The 14,278-nt window shown below is 35.8% G+C and overlaps 1 protein-coding gene across 1 annotated transcript in view; it reads right to left on the bottom strand.

The window, feature by feature from the left end:
• The window catches only part of VWA8 (von Willebrand factor A domain containing 8), a 193,131-nt gene that overhangs the window by 38,000 nt on the left and 140,853 nt on the right, over positions 1-14,278 (bottom strand). The window contains exons 36-37 of the mRNA XM_026859638.1: positions 9,988-10,069; positions 7,845-8,049 (exon numbers count right to left, since the gene is read on the bottom strand). Coding sequence (XP_026715439.1) covers positions 7,845-8,049; positions 9,988-10,069 — 287 coding nt within the window. The remainder of the gene's footprint in view (positions 1-7,844; positions 8,050-9,987; positions 10,070-14,278) is intronic.

The raw sequence follows: 14,278 nt of genomic DNA, 5'->3' as shown, positions 1-14,278 counted from the left end.
AAATAGCCAACCTAAAAAATAAATTTCATCACATGAACTTGTATTAACCTAAACTTTCAAGTACAAATTGTAGCTTCAGAAAATCAAAAGGAAAAAAAATGTATTCAATGGAAACAAAATATTAATTCACTGGAAGTTTGAATAATTCATGTAGAGTTCTGTGTGATTAGTTGAGTGGAATACAAATAGAATAAACAAGACTATTTAAGGAAGGGAGTAAGATGATCATCACCCAAAGATGGCAGAGAATCAAACAACTATGGATTTTCTGGTCTCAGCCCAAATAACAGAAAGAGGCATAAAGGAAACCCCTTTCTATTTCTAAGAATCCATTTCCTTAAATTCTTAAATAATGCCTTGCACGTTGAGGATGGGGTTTGGATCCAGACTGTAGACAGCTAAAGGGTAGGTATCTCCCAGGTAAGTCAGGTGTCTGAGATGCCACTACAGGCAGTTGTGTCTGAAGAGCCATACAGTGTCTCCTTCAAGGTGAGCTCTTCAGGTTTTCTTGGTCAGAACGGAGCTCACACACTTATCTCAGAAGTAGACACTGTAATGCCTAAAGGTCTGGAGTTGGACCCTACTCCTCCTCCTTGCTGTTACTCTTCAGTATTTCCAAGCACAGCCACAGCACAACTTTTTTAAAAAATTTCTCTGTAGATTTTACTAGACAGTCTTTTGTATATGTAACATCCTGCGTTCCTGACAATCGATCTCCACATATTTAAGGATGATTGCTCTGAACCTTTTGATGTTGCAATTGGAGGTCAGTCCAACTGTATCCACCCTCCTCCATTCTGAGATTAAAATGCATCTGAGAAAAGGAGGCTGTGAATACACCCATGGAAAGTTTCTCATTTTCCAAGGCTGGGTAGGTGTCTCAGTTATATTTTAGCTCTGTTATCAGGCACACACCAGCTAAAATAACAACTTGGGTGCAAAAGCCAGACAAGGAGCAGGACTTGTGCCAACAGGTCTGTTACCTGGCTGACTACAGACAAGGACCTGACAAAATGAGGGAGAAGTATTGTTGCATTACTCATGCCTAAGTATGTCTGTAACACAAGGATCCCAAGATCTTTTTCCTAAATTGCTCTAAAATCTCTTTTGGAAAATCCCACTGTGTACCTGCAAAGTTACGATGATCTCCTGAGGTAATTCTAATTCAAGAGAATCAACATCCAGGTATGATATCTGGGCAAAAACCTGAACTGTGTGTGCACCAACATGTGTATGCATGTGTGCCTATACATAAATATATATGTGTGTAAATATATATATATATATATATACACACACACATACAACTACATATGCACAACACCCCCACCTAATTAAACATGAACGTGTTTCTTCTAACTTCAACAATAAATCTGACAGTTTTGGTGTTATGATTACTTCAAAAATGCACTTAAATTTGACTCCAGTTCAACACAGACATTATCTGAAGTTTAGGTAGGATAGGAACACATTTTAAATATATTTCTAATGATGGACCTGGCATCCCATAATAGCTGCTTAGCTTTTGCCTTTGCCCTCAACAGATCTAAAGGTTAACCAATGGATTGCAGAAGTCTGAATGTTGGGAACTACTGCTGAGCGCTGCTTAATTCATCAAAATGCTGGTTTTGGCAAAAAGCCCTTTCATCATGTATGATTTGAGCAGTTAAAACACATGAAAAAAACCACACTTAATTTTTTTAGCTATTGGTGATGAACACATATACATTGCTCTTTTACATTACTGACATGAACCATATGTTCCTGTCTTCTAGCTATTTACAGGACATAGAACAACTTATGTGTTCTGTTACAATTTTTGAGTGCCGCTGTAGGACTGCAAAGACAGCCATTTAAATAAAAGAAAAATATCTATTTATTGCATTTCTTGAGTTTTGCTGAATATGTCTATACTCATTGTAGCTAAGCATGTTTCAACCCCGAGCTATCTATAGTTGACATTTGTTTTCTTGGGTGGCTGCACTGCATTTATAGCAATTTTTTGCCCAATTTAAGGTAAGTTCATACTGACTGCAGCATTCAAGGACATTCAAGCTATTCAGCTTGGCAACACAGGTACAAAAGTATGTTTTTATCTCCTTATGGGCGTATACTGCATTTATCCCACCTCTCACACTGCAGTGTGAACTTACAGCATGAACCTGAAAAAGTGACCTGCCTCCTTATGCCTCAGGTTCCTCCTCTGGAAAGCAATGATAATGCTTACTGGCTCCAGATACTGCAATAATAAATTTTTAAATGTGTAGGGGTATCTAAATGGAAATGGTTAAGGATTGATTAAGTAATTTTTTTTTCATTTCTCCATTTAGCTAGTTACAATAGTTCATGCATTGTGAAAACACTATATCAGTAAAATGTTAATTAGTCACAGCACAAACCAAAGGAAAATGCCTCTAGCACTACTGGGAAAAGGAACTGCAATGTAAGATAAAAGCATTCATTTCTGACAGAAAACTATTCTCTCAGTCAGTTCCCCAGGGCAGAAGATCTTGAATGGAATTCCCCCAAACCTTAACTTAAAGCCTTCCCTATTCTTACATACATTTCATTCATGTCTCCTCTTAATGACAAAGCCTGAAACATATCAAAAATACATCCAAGTCATGCTGAGCTGTCCACCTCTAGGATCTCTTTGAACAGAATGAATCTGGGTCAGTACTGCATGAATTTCTACCCACTTACTGCAGAACTGTCCCTTGTGCATTTGTTGTTCAAACCACTGGTGAGAAGTAAAGACTTTTTTTCTCTCATTCATGTGTTTTTCTAGAATCATTCCACCATCTCAGTTTTGTGATTCTGTGAGCTCTAACGTGACTTAACTGTTCAGTTGGCTTTTTCCTAGAAAATAGATAGATCAGGTCAAGTCACAAAAGCAAAAAGGGGAAAAAAAAAAAAGGGAGAGAATATTTCCAGGCTGCTTCTTGTCTCTGGAAGGGCTTGGTTTTATATTGAGGAATTGTCCAAATAAAGGTACGCCCCCACAGATGGACTATTATTGATAGACACTATGTGAATGGTCTTCAGTGACATGGGCTGTCAAAATATTTTGAGCTGCTGACCAGGTAGAAACCTGCCCTGAGCAGGTTTCTGCATCTCTCTTACACTCTTCCTTCGGACTGCCCACCTACATAATTTAAGCTGAATGTTGCTCATCAGTCTTGAGACTAAACAGCTGGGATGATGGAGGTGTTTTATTATTCAGGTTCTACGCTGCACGTGCACGTGCTCATGGGTGAGTATAGGTGTAATTTTACTGCCTGAAGCAGATGAAACTTCTGGTAGCTGAACTATCAATGCCAAATACTTTATCTATTTTTAAACAGCTGGTAGTAGCAAGGTTGGTGCCCACTCAATTTGCATTTGCTGTATCTTTTCTCTGTTCTGTCCTACAGTACGTGATCTTAACATTATATTGTCTGAATCTGGATCATTTAAGAAACCCACATGAGCTCTTATAGCAGACAGAACCTGAGTCAAACATTTCAGAGTTTTAAGTTTCTGAGGAAAACACACATTATACAGAACACCTATGTAGAGTGGGCTTCTGTCATAGGCCAAAGTGATGTAAGCAATAACCATCCTTGAAGAAGCAGAGTACTGTAGAACAGGCAGGCCTTGAGCTGTAAGATCTGGGATCTTCCAGGAGACTGTGACCCTGCTTTAGGATTACAGCAGAAAGATGGGAAAATGGAAAGAAGACTCTTTGTTGTTGGTGTTGTTGTTGTTAACTATACACTTAAATGAAAATATGATTTAATTTCCAACTAGGTACCTGAACTTTTATGAAGAAGGCTTGCTATACTGAAAATGAGAGAGAAGAGTCCACAGGAAATCAAGAGTTGCAACTACTTAACTCATTAGGCCTTTATATATAGCCACAAACACACAACACTGCAATTTCATAAACTTATCTCATGCACATAAGAGACGATGCATCTACTGCAGGTTCCACACATACATCAGACAACATGGATACCAAAAAACTCGACAAAATGAGCCCTGAAGAAATCCCAGGTTACAACAACTTGGGTTCTTTTTGATCAATCAGATCACTTCTTTGGACAGTCTTGGTACTGAAATAACATGAGCCTATCCTCAACTTTGGGATGTCATTTTGCATGGTGGTATTGTCTAGATCAAGACTACACAAGAATTGCCAAAAATGTTGTGATTCAATCTCAAGGTTCAGATACATATTATCATTAATTAGAAGCCAATGCTTTTGTAATCTTTGCCCAAGTACAATTTTATGCACTGAACAGGTTTGGTTATGTTCTGGGACTTCTGAAAACAATACTATTACGAGTATAATCTTTACATAGCATAAAAAATTTTGGGCAACATTCTACAGCAAGAGAACTTTAAATGGAATGAATACAGAAAGAAATTTTTCTGATAATCATGGATAAATGATAAAAGATTTCAATTTGGAGATTTCAAGTGTCTAAAGGGCATGATGCTTTACCATCTATTGAAATATCTTTAAATGATGCACCTTCTAATTATTTTTATGTAAGCATTTTACTTTATCTAAATGAGACATAACAGTAAACAATGCTTACTGAAAAACAACAGTCCAACTATATAAGAATGTAATCAGTGTTTCTTCTATTTAATTTCTATCAATAACCCTTTGATGCAAAAAGTAACACAATATTATCAGTGTCTGACTATTACCAAGAAACATTTAAGGCAAGATTTTAAAAATCAAATTGTCTTTCAAATTCTTTTCAGATATTTGCTAATGAAGTGACCTTGTTCTTAGAAACACCAAACAGTGAAAACGCTCAACAATTTTTGGACTTCAAATAAGAGTTTCTAACTTTAGGAACTCCAGCAATTAGTTTGGGGTTTTGTATTTTAGGCACTCCAACTTAATAATTTCAGAATACTGTAGTCATACTTGGAGTTCAAAACTTCAATAAATGAAGAAAATTTCTGACCTGCCTATATAAATGCAAAATTATGTAAACATAAACTGTATTTCCAGAAAATATTTTTGTAGCCTCAAGACTTCAGCAGTTTGAACTCTGCTGAGTATATCAACAATATAAAACAAATGTTGACTATTTTTAAGACTGCCACATTAAATCAAGGGAACCTAATTACTGTTTATAAGTGGAACAGCTGTTTATTTTCTGTTTCATTGCTTATGTACATCCAGCCTGTTTATAAGATCTAATGTGTTTGTGAAAGTCAAGATGAAGCCCTAGAAGACAGTATGAATAGTTCCATCTGAAGCCTGGTTGAAGATTTGTTTCCAGTTCTTTGAATCTATATTTATATTGAAAGCCCTCTTAATTGTTTTTCTCTCAACAGCTAGGAAGATTCAGAGAGATTCGGTGTGTTTTTGCAGAACAGTGGTTACCAACCAGCTAGACAGGTCCTCTGTTGGTCTAAGAACATCACCCTGAAGGGCTAATAAGCTTTGCTAAGCCTGTAGGAGCTTTGTGTGATGCATTAATGACAGCTTTTAGGGAACGGAAAATTGGGGGTGGGTGGGGAAAGAATTCTAGAGATATGTGGAACACTGACAATTTTCTTAAGTAAGCTTGTTGCAAGATGATTTGGAATGATAAGTTTAGTAAAGGAATTAGAGATGTATTATTAGACTCCAAGATACTTAACATGAGCATGAAACATTATACAAAAGAAGATGATTTTCATACACTTGAATGAACAGATCAAGACGTAGCTATAAAATATCTCAAATTATGTAAAAGCAGGTATCAGGAAGTATTTAGCTGCAGCTTTCTTAGAATAGTAATAGTCTTTAGGACAGGAAACACTGGACTTCTTGCTATGATTACCTTACACAGGGAATCTACATGAGTATGTTTTCAAGCTGACAAAATGCTTTCATTTCCAGAAATTAATGCCTTCATAAAGTACTGCTTTTATATCTAGGTCCATTGAAAATCTGAGTTAGTAGGAAAGGTGAAGGCCATCATCTCCAAATAGCAAAGTATAGAGTTTACACAGCAATGGCATATCTATTATCTTATTGGAGATGTACATAAAATAAAATAAGATTTAATTTATTGCTTATTGCTCTGTAATGCCTTTGTAAAAAAAGTTTCTTAGGTCTCATTATCTTTCCACTTAAAGCAAAGTGTGTAAAGTAGAGAAACAGAAGTTAGTGATAATCACTCAAATCTGAAGATCATAGAGATGGGTTTGTTTCAGCCCTTTAGCTCAAATCAAAGAGTATGTCAGTTTGAGTTCTGACAAAACACTGATTTGAGCTATACTATGTTGACAGAGAAAGCAAGAAAGATACTCTAAGAAGACTTTACCCTGGAATATGCCTACTAATTAGAGAGGCAGGTGGTCAGGATAGAGAAATTCTGTAACTGGACTTGAAAACTGCTTTGTGACTGTGGGAAAACTCCTTAGCCTTTTTAAAAAATGGTTACTTGACATTAGTAGTTAAACAACTAGTTAAAAGTTTCTGATGATATGTACTTTCCAAGTCAATATTCTCTAATATTTAGTTGGCTATGATTGACAGTACAGTAATGCTGTTGAATAAAACTACAAGTTAACAAAAAAAAAAAAAAAAGGAAAAACAACTATTAAAACAAGTATAACTCTTAACTCTGCCTCCTGGCTCTTTCAATTTCTACTAATCTACTTTATCAGTAGATGAAACTGGGCTGGTGTAAACTGACTATATCTGACCATAAGATGGTGCTAATGCTACTGCATCGGTAATAAAAATGGCACTGGTAAAGCAACAAGCATCTGCACAAACTGGCTACTGGGTAAGTTTCCTTTTCACATTACTTTTATAAAAGGCATTTGCTGAGATCCAGTAACAAGAACACGTCAGTTCTTGCACAAGTCTCCATAACTGCAGAACGTCTTGTAGAAAGGGAGCTCAGAATGGGAAAAGAAAGGGAAAGAAAAGCTATGTTTCTGACATAATAGATCTCATTCACACTTGAGAAACCTGGACACTGTGTAAACAAAAATATAGAGACATCTAATTCCAAAAAGACTTATCCTGTTTTCCCATTCTAATGTACTGTGAAACTGGTTACAGAAATTAATGAAACTGAAATAACTGTAATGGTAGATAGAGACAGGATCTTCCTCGTCAAAAGTGGAGAAGCACATTAAAGCATACTCTAGTTCTTTCAAGTGAAGTGATACCTTCTTCAATCATTAACAGAAATTAAAGATGCAATTGAACAGTCCTGAATTTTCCCTCTATGTTGCAATGATGATCATACATTAGCACTTGTGTATACATACACAGAATAAATGTATATGCTGTATGTTTTCAACATCCCACATAAGAACACGGCTGTATGGAGACCCTTGTAACTCTGCTCAGCTGGAAGAATTTTTAAAATTATCAAAGGCACTACTGTGAACGCAAAGCATCTTCCACCTAGGTTTCAGGTTTCTTTTCAAAAGGACAAACACAGTAATTTTTTCCAAGTATCTGAACACTGGAAAAGTATACACTTTCCTTAAAAATTAATTTCATTATTCTACATTTTGAAAGTTGCAGTTAAAAATCAGCAGGAGATAAAGAATTGATTTGCATTTAAACGTACTGGAATTTGGCAAAAATACAAACACTGCAAGACAAAGAGACTGTCAGTAACCATAATTACAGGGGTCACAAATAAGCTTTTTAATTAAGCTGTTGTGTCTTTTTTTTTCAGCGAAGACGTCTATTCAATTTTTCTCACAGGCATACTTCTACTTCACAGTGTTTTTTGACACAGTTCTCATCAACCCTCTCCCAGCTGAAAACTCATTTGCAACTCGTTTTGTTAAATCTTTTTCACTTCAGCTTTGTGAACGCCTACCTGCACAGGACGACCATCTTCTTGGCCAATCATGTTTCTCCAGTCCTGAAGTGAGCGCTGAAGGCTGTCCAGCCCTGTCTCCCAAACCCTCACACCACCTCCCATGTCCACACTAACCAAACCTACTTTGCCCAGTGGTGCCAACAGGGCATCAGCATCTGAGATCTTAGAGAGCCAAGATGTATACGGAGAGAGAGACTGTGATCTGAAAAACAAGAATTAATTAATCTTTTTTCTTGAAGCTGCAATTAAAAAGAGGATGAGTATTTCTGCAGTTAAGGTGACAATTAAATGAAATTACATCCTCTTTCCATGAAAGACTATAACTAAGCCCTGCAGACCCACTATTTTTTCTGAAACATTCCACCTGCTGAAACTGGGTATGACCAAAAGACTTGTCAGTACAAAAAGCAGTATTAAAGACCAGGCTGAAGGGGAATGTGTTGCCTAACCCACTGCTATATTTCATCTATCTGAAAATAGTCAGTCTTTAAAAAAATTGATATAACAAATAGGAAAAATTTAAAAATTTGTTATAAAAAAATATAAAACTACAAAAGAAAAAGGAAAGAATATGACCTGGGCACTGAGGAATATGCCTTTCCATCAACTTAAAGTAACACCTTTCTCTAGTGCTTTAATAAAAAGTGAAGATTTAAGCACTCATTTAAAGATGGCACAGCTTTACGCAGAGAGAATTTTAGTACTGTTTTACCCAGTCAACTTGCAGACAAAAAATTACTGCTGAAACAGAGGGGCTAATAGCTACATAAAATGAAGGGAAATCTAGATAAAGTAGGAAAGATTCTTTGTACTTTTTCAGTATCGCTGGTGACATGCATAATGACTTGGCAACTTGCTCCAATACTACACCTAATAATCTTCAAAGATAAAAGAAGCAGTAACATATATGCCTCTACCTATGACTGAAACTGCCATGTACTAATTCATCTGAAGAAGAATTATCTTAGGATCTGACCAGGCTAACTATGCAGGAGAAAAGGTTGTTAAGATTTTAGCATACAACTGTTCATATACATGAAAAGTCCTTAATGGAGTACATTTTAAAATCTTGACTTGTGCTCAGATATGCCATAAATAGATTAAAACCTCACAGTAGGTTAAGGGTCATGATGTTGAAGTTTGGCTTTGTAGTTTTTGTAATTTCTTATAGAATCCTAGTGTAAAAGAAAGTGGGATTCCTTACTATTTGTGTGTTAATGTCTTACATTTTTGAATGACTGTGTAAGATGCAAGCCAATGGATCAATTATAAAATGGTGAACAGTCCAAAATTAATTTTCTACTAAATCAAAATTCCCCAGATTTTTTAATGAAGTAGAATTAATTTAAATGAAAATCAATGTTGTTAAAATGACCATGAAATGGATAGGAAACAAATAGTATAAAATTCTTGATGTGTGGGTTTCATACGTATGCTATTTAAACATGTAAAGTTGAGAGATTGTTACGTAAACCAAAAATGTTTATTATTATTGCAATGGAAAACGACAATTTGTAAGCAGAATGTATGTTTATATGATAAAAATTTTCAAATATGCTCTACAATGGCAAGAGATAGATGTTAAAACCAAACAGAAGCCACATAATCTGACTATTTTAATGTATCATACAAGATACTTGAGTACCATGCAAGGTACTTTTGAGGGAACGTATACTTTCCCTCAAAAACATAGAGAAGCTCAAGTTATTTTCAAGGTCAACTTTATACTGGATCAGAATTTGATTCCTGGTTTCCTAACACCTAGCACTGGATTATTCTGCCTGTCTTTGTTAGATCTAAAGATTGAAAAAAAGAAGAAGAAAATAAACATAGACAAACAAAATGAAAGAGGGTAGATGATGAAGTGGGTAAAGAGGGGGAAAGAGCAAAGGGAATGAAAATCAGAAGGTAAAGTTACCTTTCATATTTACTAAAAAAAGCTACATTTTTATTGGTAAACACATAAAAATGTTGACAAAAACATGCTGCAACAGTTGCAGAATTACACATGCTGGGTATGAATTATTCTTACTTTCCACATCAGAAGAAGTATTTACTTATCCTGAAGTAGTAATACACACTAAATTCTCTTTGCTCTTCCTGTAAGACAGAGGCTGCTCTAATCAATAAAATCAGTTACCTAGGAATAGCAATGTATTTGATTTTCTTTGAATTAAGATCTGTTACTTCCAAGTATCCAGCAGCTTGTGGAGGAGTGACATCTGAAAATAAACAAACATGTTATTTTCCTGCTGCATGTTTAACTGGTTATTGCATTTGCATTTAGCAGATTAAATTTAAAAATTTCATTATACAGTACCTGTCAGAAAATGATGTTTCCACATTCAACACAGGAATATAACTTGCAAATACAGAATTGTTTTTACTGTTATGATAGTGAGCACCCAGACGGGCACAATTATAGAAGAACAATGCATCTGTATAGCAAATGTCAAAATTACACACAAATATAGCCCTACTCACAAAAACACTTATCAGGCATTACTGCAATCCCTAACTCACAGCTTTAATCTGTCACTAAAGACAATGCCAGCTGTTTATCTGGCTTTAAAATCATATTGAGGAACATTTCAAAACATTGTGCTTATGATTCCCACTTGAAAATTTGTCAGTAATACTAACCTAAATGTTGTTACCTTAAATTGAACCAGTCTTTTTGCAGGTAGATTCTCGGTATGCAAAGATTTTATAACTTAGCGGTAAATAGCCCTAGACTATCAGGCATTTAATATTCTGTTTATAGACAGTTTAATGAATACTGCTAATACTATTGTCCCTCACTCAGAAATGAAGTTGTGCATGGGTGTGTGTGCCTACATTGGCTTTTGCCAACATATGAGTACACTCTGCTGGGGCTCACAAGTGAATTTCAGTTAGGAGCTGGCTTTCATCTGTCTGGAATAAATTGAGGAACTTATTTTTTTCAGAAAAAAAAAAAAGGAAGACTGAATTACACTGCATAGTATGGGTACAAAATATCATTGTCACAAGTGTAGATTTCCTTCTAAAACAACGTATCTTTTACCTTTTTGAAATGGAAAGCCTGATGTGACCTGCAGAAGTGTTAGTGACAGCATACGGCACACACAGAAAAGACCAGTAAGATCAGCAGTAAAGAGGATCAAATGAGCATAAAGAATAACCTACAGCAGCACTTCATGCATATCACTGTATCGATGTATCTACAGTATGCATATCTACAGTAGCACATCTGTTGACTTTAGTCATCTTCATAAAAATGAAAATATCAAACATGTTGGAAATAGGAGAAAATAGTCTGGAAAAATGCAGGGTTGTGGGCCACAGAGCACTTTTTGTTTTGCCTAGGTTTTGTTACTGGTTTAAAATGTGCACTCTCTTATGGTACTCATGGAGAATAAGATACACATTAAAAATTCTGATAAAGATCTAGAACACAGAGCTGATATTGAACTAGAAGGAGTAGAACTGTGGGATAAGAATTAAAAATTAAGTTAATAAATCAGAGAGAGAACACAAACCAACCAAATTAAATTATGAAAAGACAAAGGAATGCAAAGTAGGAAGATGAAAAAAAGTAATCAAATGTTTAAATACAACATGGAAACAACTGGCCAAGCCCCAGAACTGCAGTCAAGAATCTTACAATCAAACATGAACCTCAGACCTAAACAAGTACATCTTTTTCCTCTTTTGCCAAAGCCTGATGGAGAAGAATAGCTATGCGCAGCTCTAGACATCAAAATTCAAGGAAAACATAGACATACAAGATAGTCCTGGGAGTGACAAAGAGGCTAGAACAGATGAGCTATAAGGACAACTGTAAGGAATTAACTTTCCTTTTGGTCTAAAAAGAGACTTTTTTTTTAAAAACATGTCCCATAATATCGAAAAGATATTATAAAGAGAGCAGTATTATCCTGACTGAGTGGAGGTGACAAGAAGTATTCAGTTTTGTTTACAGCAAGAAAAGCTGGATACTAGGAAAGTATCACAAGGAGAGTGAAGCATTGCAATAGGCCAATTATTTGACAAGTGTCAGTTAAGAAGAGCCTAAACATGTGTCATCCTGTCCCTGGATAAATAGGTGGACCAGATGATGTGTTGAGATTATTCCTGTAACTGTGTGTTACACTACATGTTGTTCCAGTTCCTGTCACACTAATAGAGGTACACACTCAATAATAGACTGTTATTTTATATTCATATATAGAAAGTGCTGAGAATCCAAGTAAATATTTGCTCTCAAGTAGCCCTCATTTCTATAGCCTTGTTTTCAGAATAAACATTAATATTTATTTGCTACATTCTGCCATGATCTCTTGTCTGAGTTTATATTTTGTGGCTATACATCTATTTGTCGGCCTTTGGGGAAATTATTACTTGTTGTAGTTTCTTTTCAAACATAATTATTATCCTGGTTTGCAGTTCCAATAAAACATAAAGGAAATTATATCTTTGCTTGTTGTTCCTGGAACAGTTTTGGTAATACATACTGGAGTATGTTAGACTTTGGCTGAGTACTTTGAATTATTAATAGAAATGGAAGGCTGTGTGCCAGAACTGACCAGTTGTCCAAGAAGATGAGAAAGAAAGCCTGATAGATATGCAAACCGAAGCAAAAATATAAAACAACTCCTCAAAGGCAACAGAAGACACTAGTGCAAGATCTTCAAGGGACTGCTACATCCTCAAGTTTATGTCATAGGATGCCTTTACTTCCCTATACCATCTCCCAGGAAAGGATACAAAGACTTACAAAACTTTTGTAGGTGACTACAGGTTTCCAATGCAGAAACAACAGCACAGAAAAATCACCGAACGTCCAAAGGACCCCATGAATAATGCAGCACAATCAGGAAAAAGCAACACTGAATCTCCAAGGGACCAAGACTGTTAAGCAGCTACTGGTAGCAGTTAAATAATTGTGCATTCAATTAAATACTCTGTCTATTAGTGAGATTGAGAGGCAACTCCAGAAGAAACAATAGCCCAGCAGAGAGGGTTGCAAATACTGGATCTCACATAGGCACAGTAAGGACTAGTACCTTATTATCTCACCTTCCAAGTGAGTACCTGAATGCATGTCTCTCTTCTTCTGTCTTCACTTTTTCACTTGGAAAGATTTTGGATTCATGCCATAACAATGGCAATACCGCGTCCCTCTAATCTAGTATCCTGTCTCCAACAGTAGTCAGATGCTTGAAAAGTGTAAGAATAGACAAGTACATGTGGTATTTTCCTTAAGTCAGCAACCAGTTCCAATTTAGGGGCTTCTTAAGCTGAATGTGGTGTCTAAGTTTCATTTTATGTCTATGTATTTAGTAACCATTCATCAGTTTGTCCAGTTTTCCTTTGGGTCCATGTTTCACAGGTTGGTTCCCTGCTCCGTAAAGAAATGCCTTTTTAAGTTCCTACTAGCTTCATTAGCTGCCTAACTCTTGTACCAAGTGTAAAAGTGTCGCCTTTTCCGCATTTCCATGCCATACATGTTCTTGTAAAACTCCACCATATGCCCCTTTCTTGATCTTGTCTCCACCTGCAGGAGATTTGGCCGATGTAATCTTGCTCATCCTTGTTGGCCTTTTCTGAACTTATCCCAGTTCAGCCTTCTCCTACCTTGAGATGGAGTATCAAAACTACACAGAGTTAAGGATACATGGATTTACACAACAGCACAAAGACCTTCTGCGTTTTTTTCTCTGTTTATTCCCTTATAGTTCTTAATAATTGAATTGCTTTTTTTTTTTGACTGCTACTGAGCTTTGAACTGACACTTTAATTAAGCTATCTGTTATAACACCAAAATCATGCTCCTGGGATGCACTGATCTGCTCCATCATTTTAGATGTAGAATTAGGGCTCTTTCTTTTTTCCTTCATGTACATTATATTTTTCTATACTGAATTTCATCTGCCATTTCTATTGCAGTCAGCATTGTAGTCTTTCTGAATCCGTCATGGTGAATGCTTTCTACCATGAATAACAACCAGTATCATCAGCAAATACTGTCACCTCACTGTTCATTCATTTTTCCCTTTTTTTTCATGACCATGCTGAGTAGCTGGTCTCTGTAAGACTCCACTCATAGCTCCTCCTCCACTAGAAAAACTGATCATTAAGTGATAAATGGAAATATCTGAAGTCCTGAAAAAAGGCTGTGGAATAGAAAAACTAGAGTCTTGCTCAGGTCCAATTTAATTGTATCAGTAAGGTCATATTAACCATGATTCCATTAAGATCAGTTTTGGTAACTCATAAATTAAAATACCATTTAGAAAATAAAAATCAATGATAATGATCTTCAAACAGGCCTTAAATCTTGCAACTTAAATGGCTATAAAGCACTGTACAAATACACTTAAAGCTATCAATCACTATTCATGAATATATTTCACCATAGTTGAGGAAAAAAAATTATCTTATTCAAC

This window comes from Athene cunicularia (genome assembly GCF_003259725.1).
Source record: "Athene cunicularia isolate RWA chromosome 1 unlocalized genomic scaffold, athCun1 chr1_part1, whole genome shotgun sequence".
In the NCBI taxonomy this organism is placed as follows: Eukaryota; Metazoa; Chordata; class Aves; order Strigiformes; family Strigidae; genus Athene; species Athene cunicularia.
Note: the sequence above shows the minus strand (reverse complement) of the source record. Positions and strands in the feature narration are given on the sequence as shown.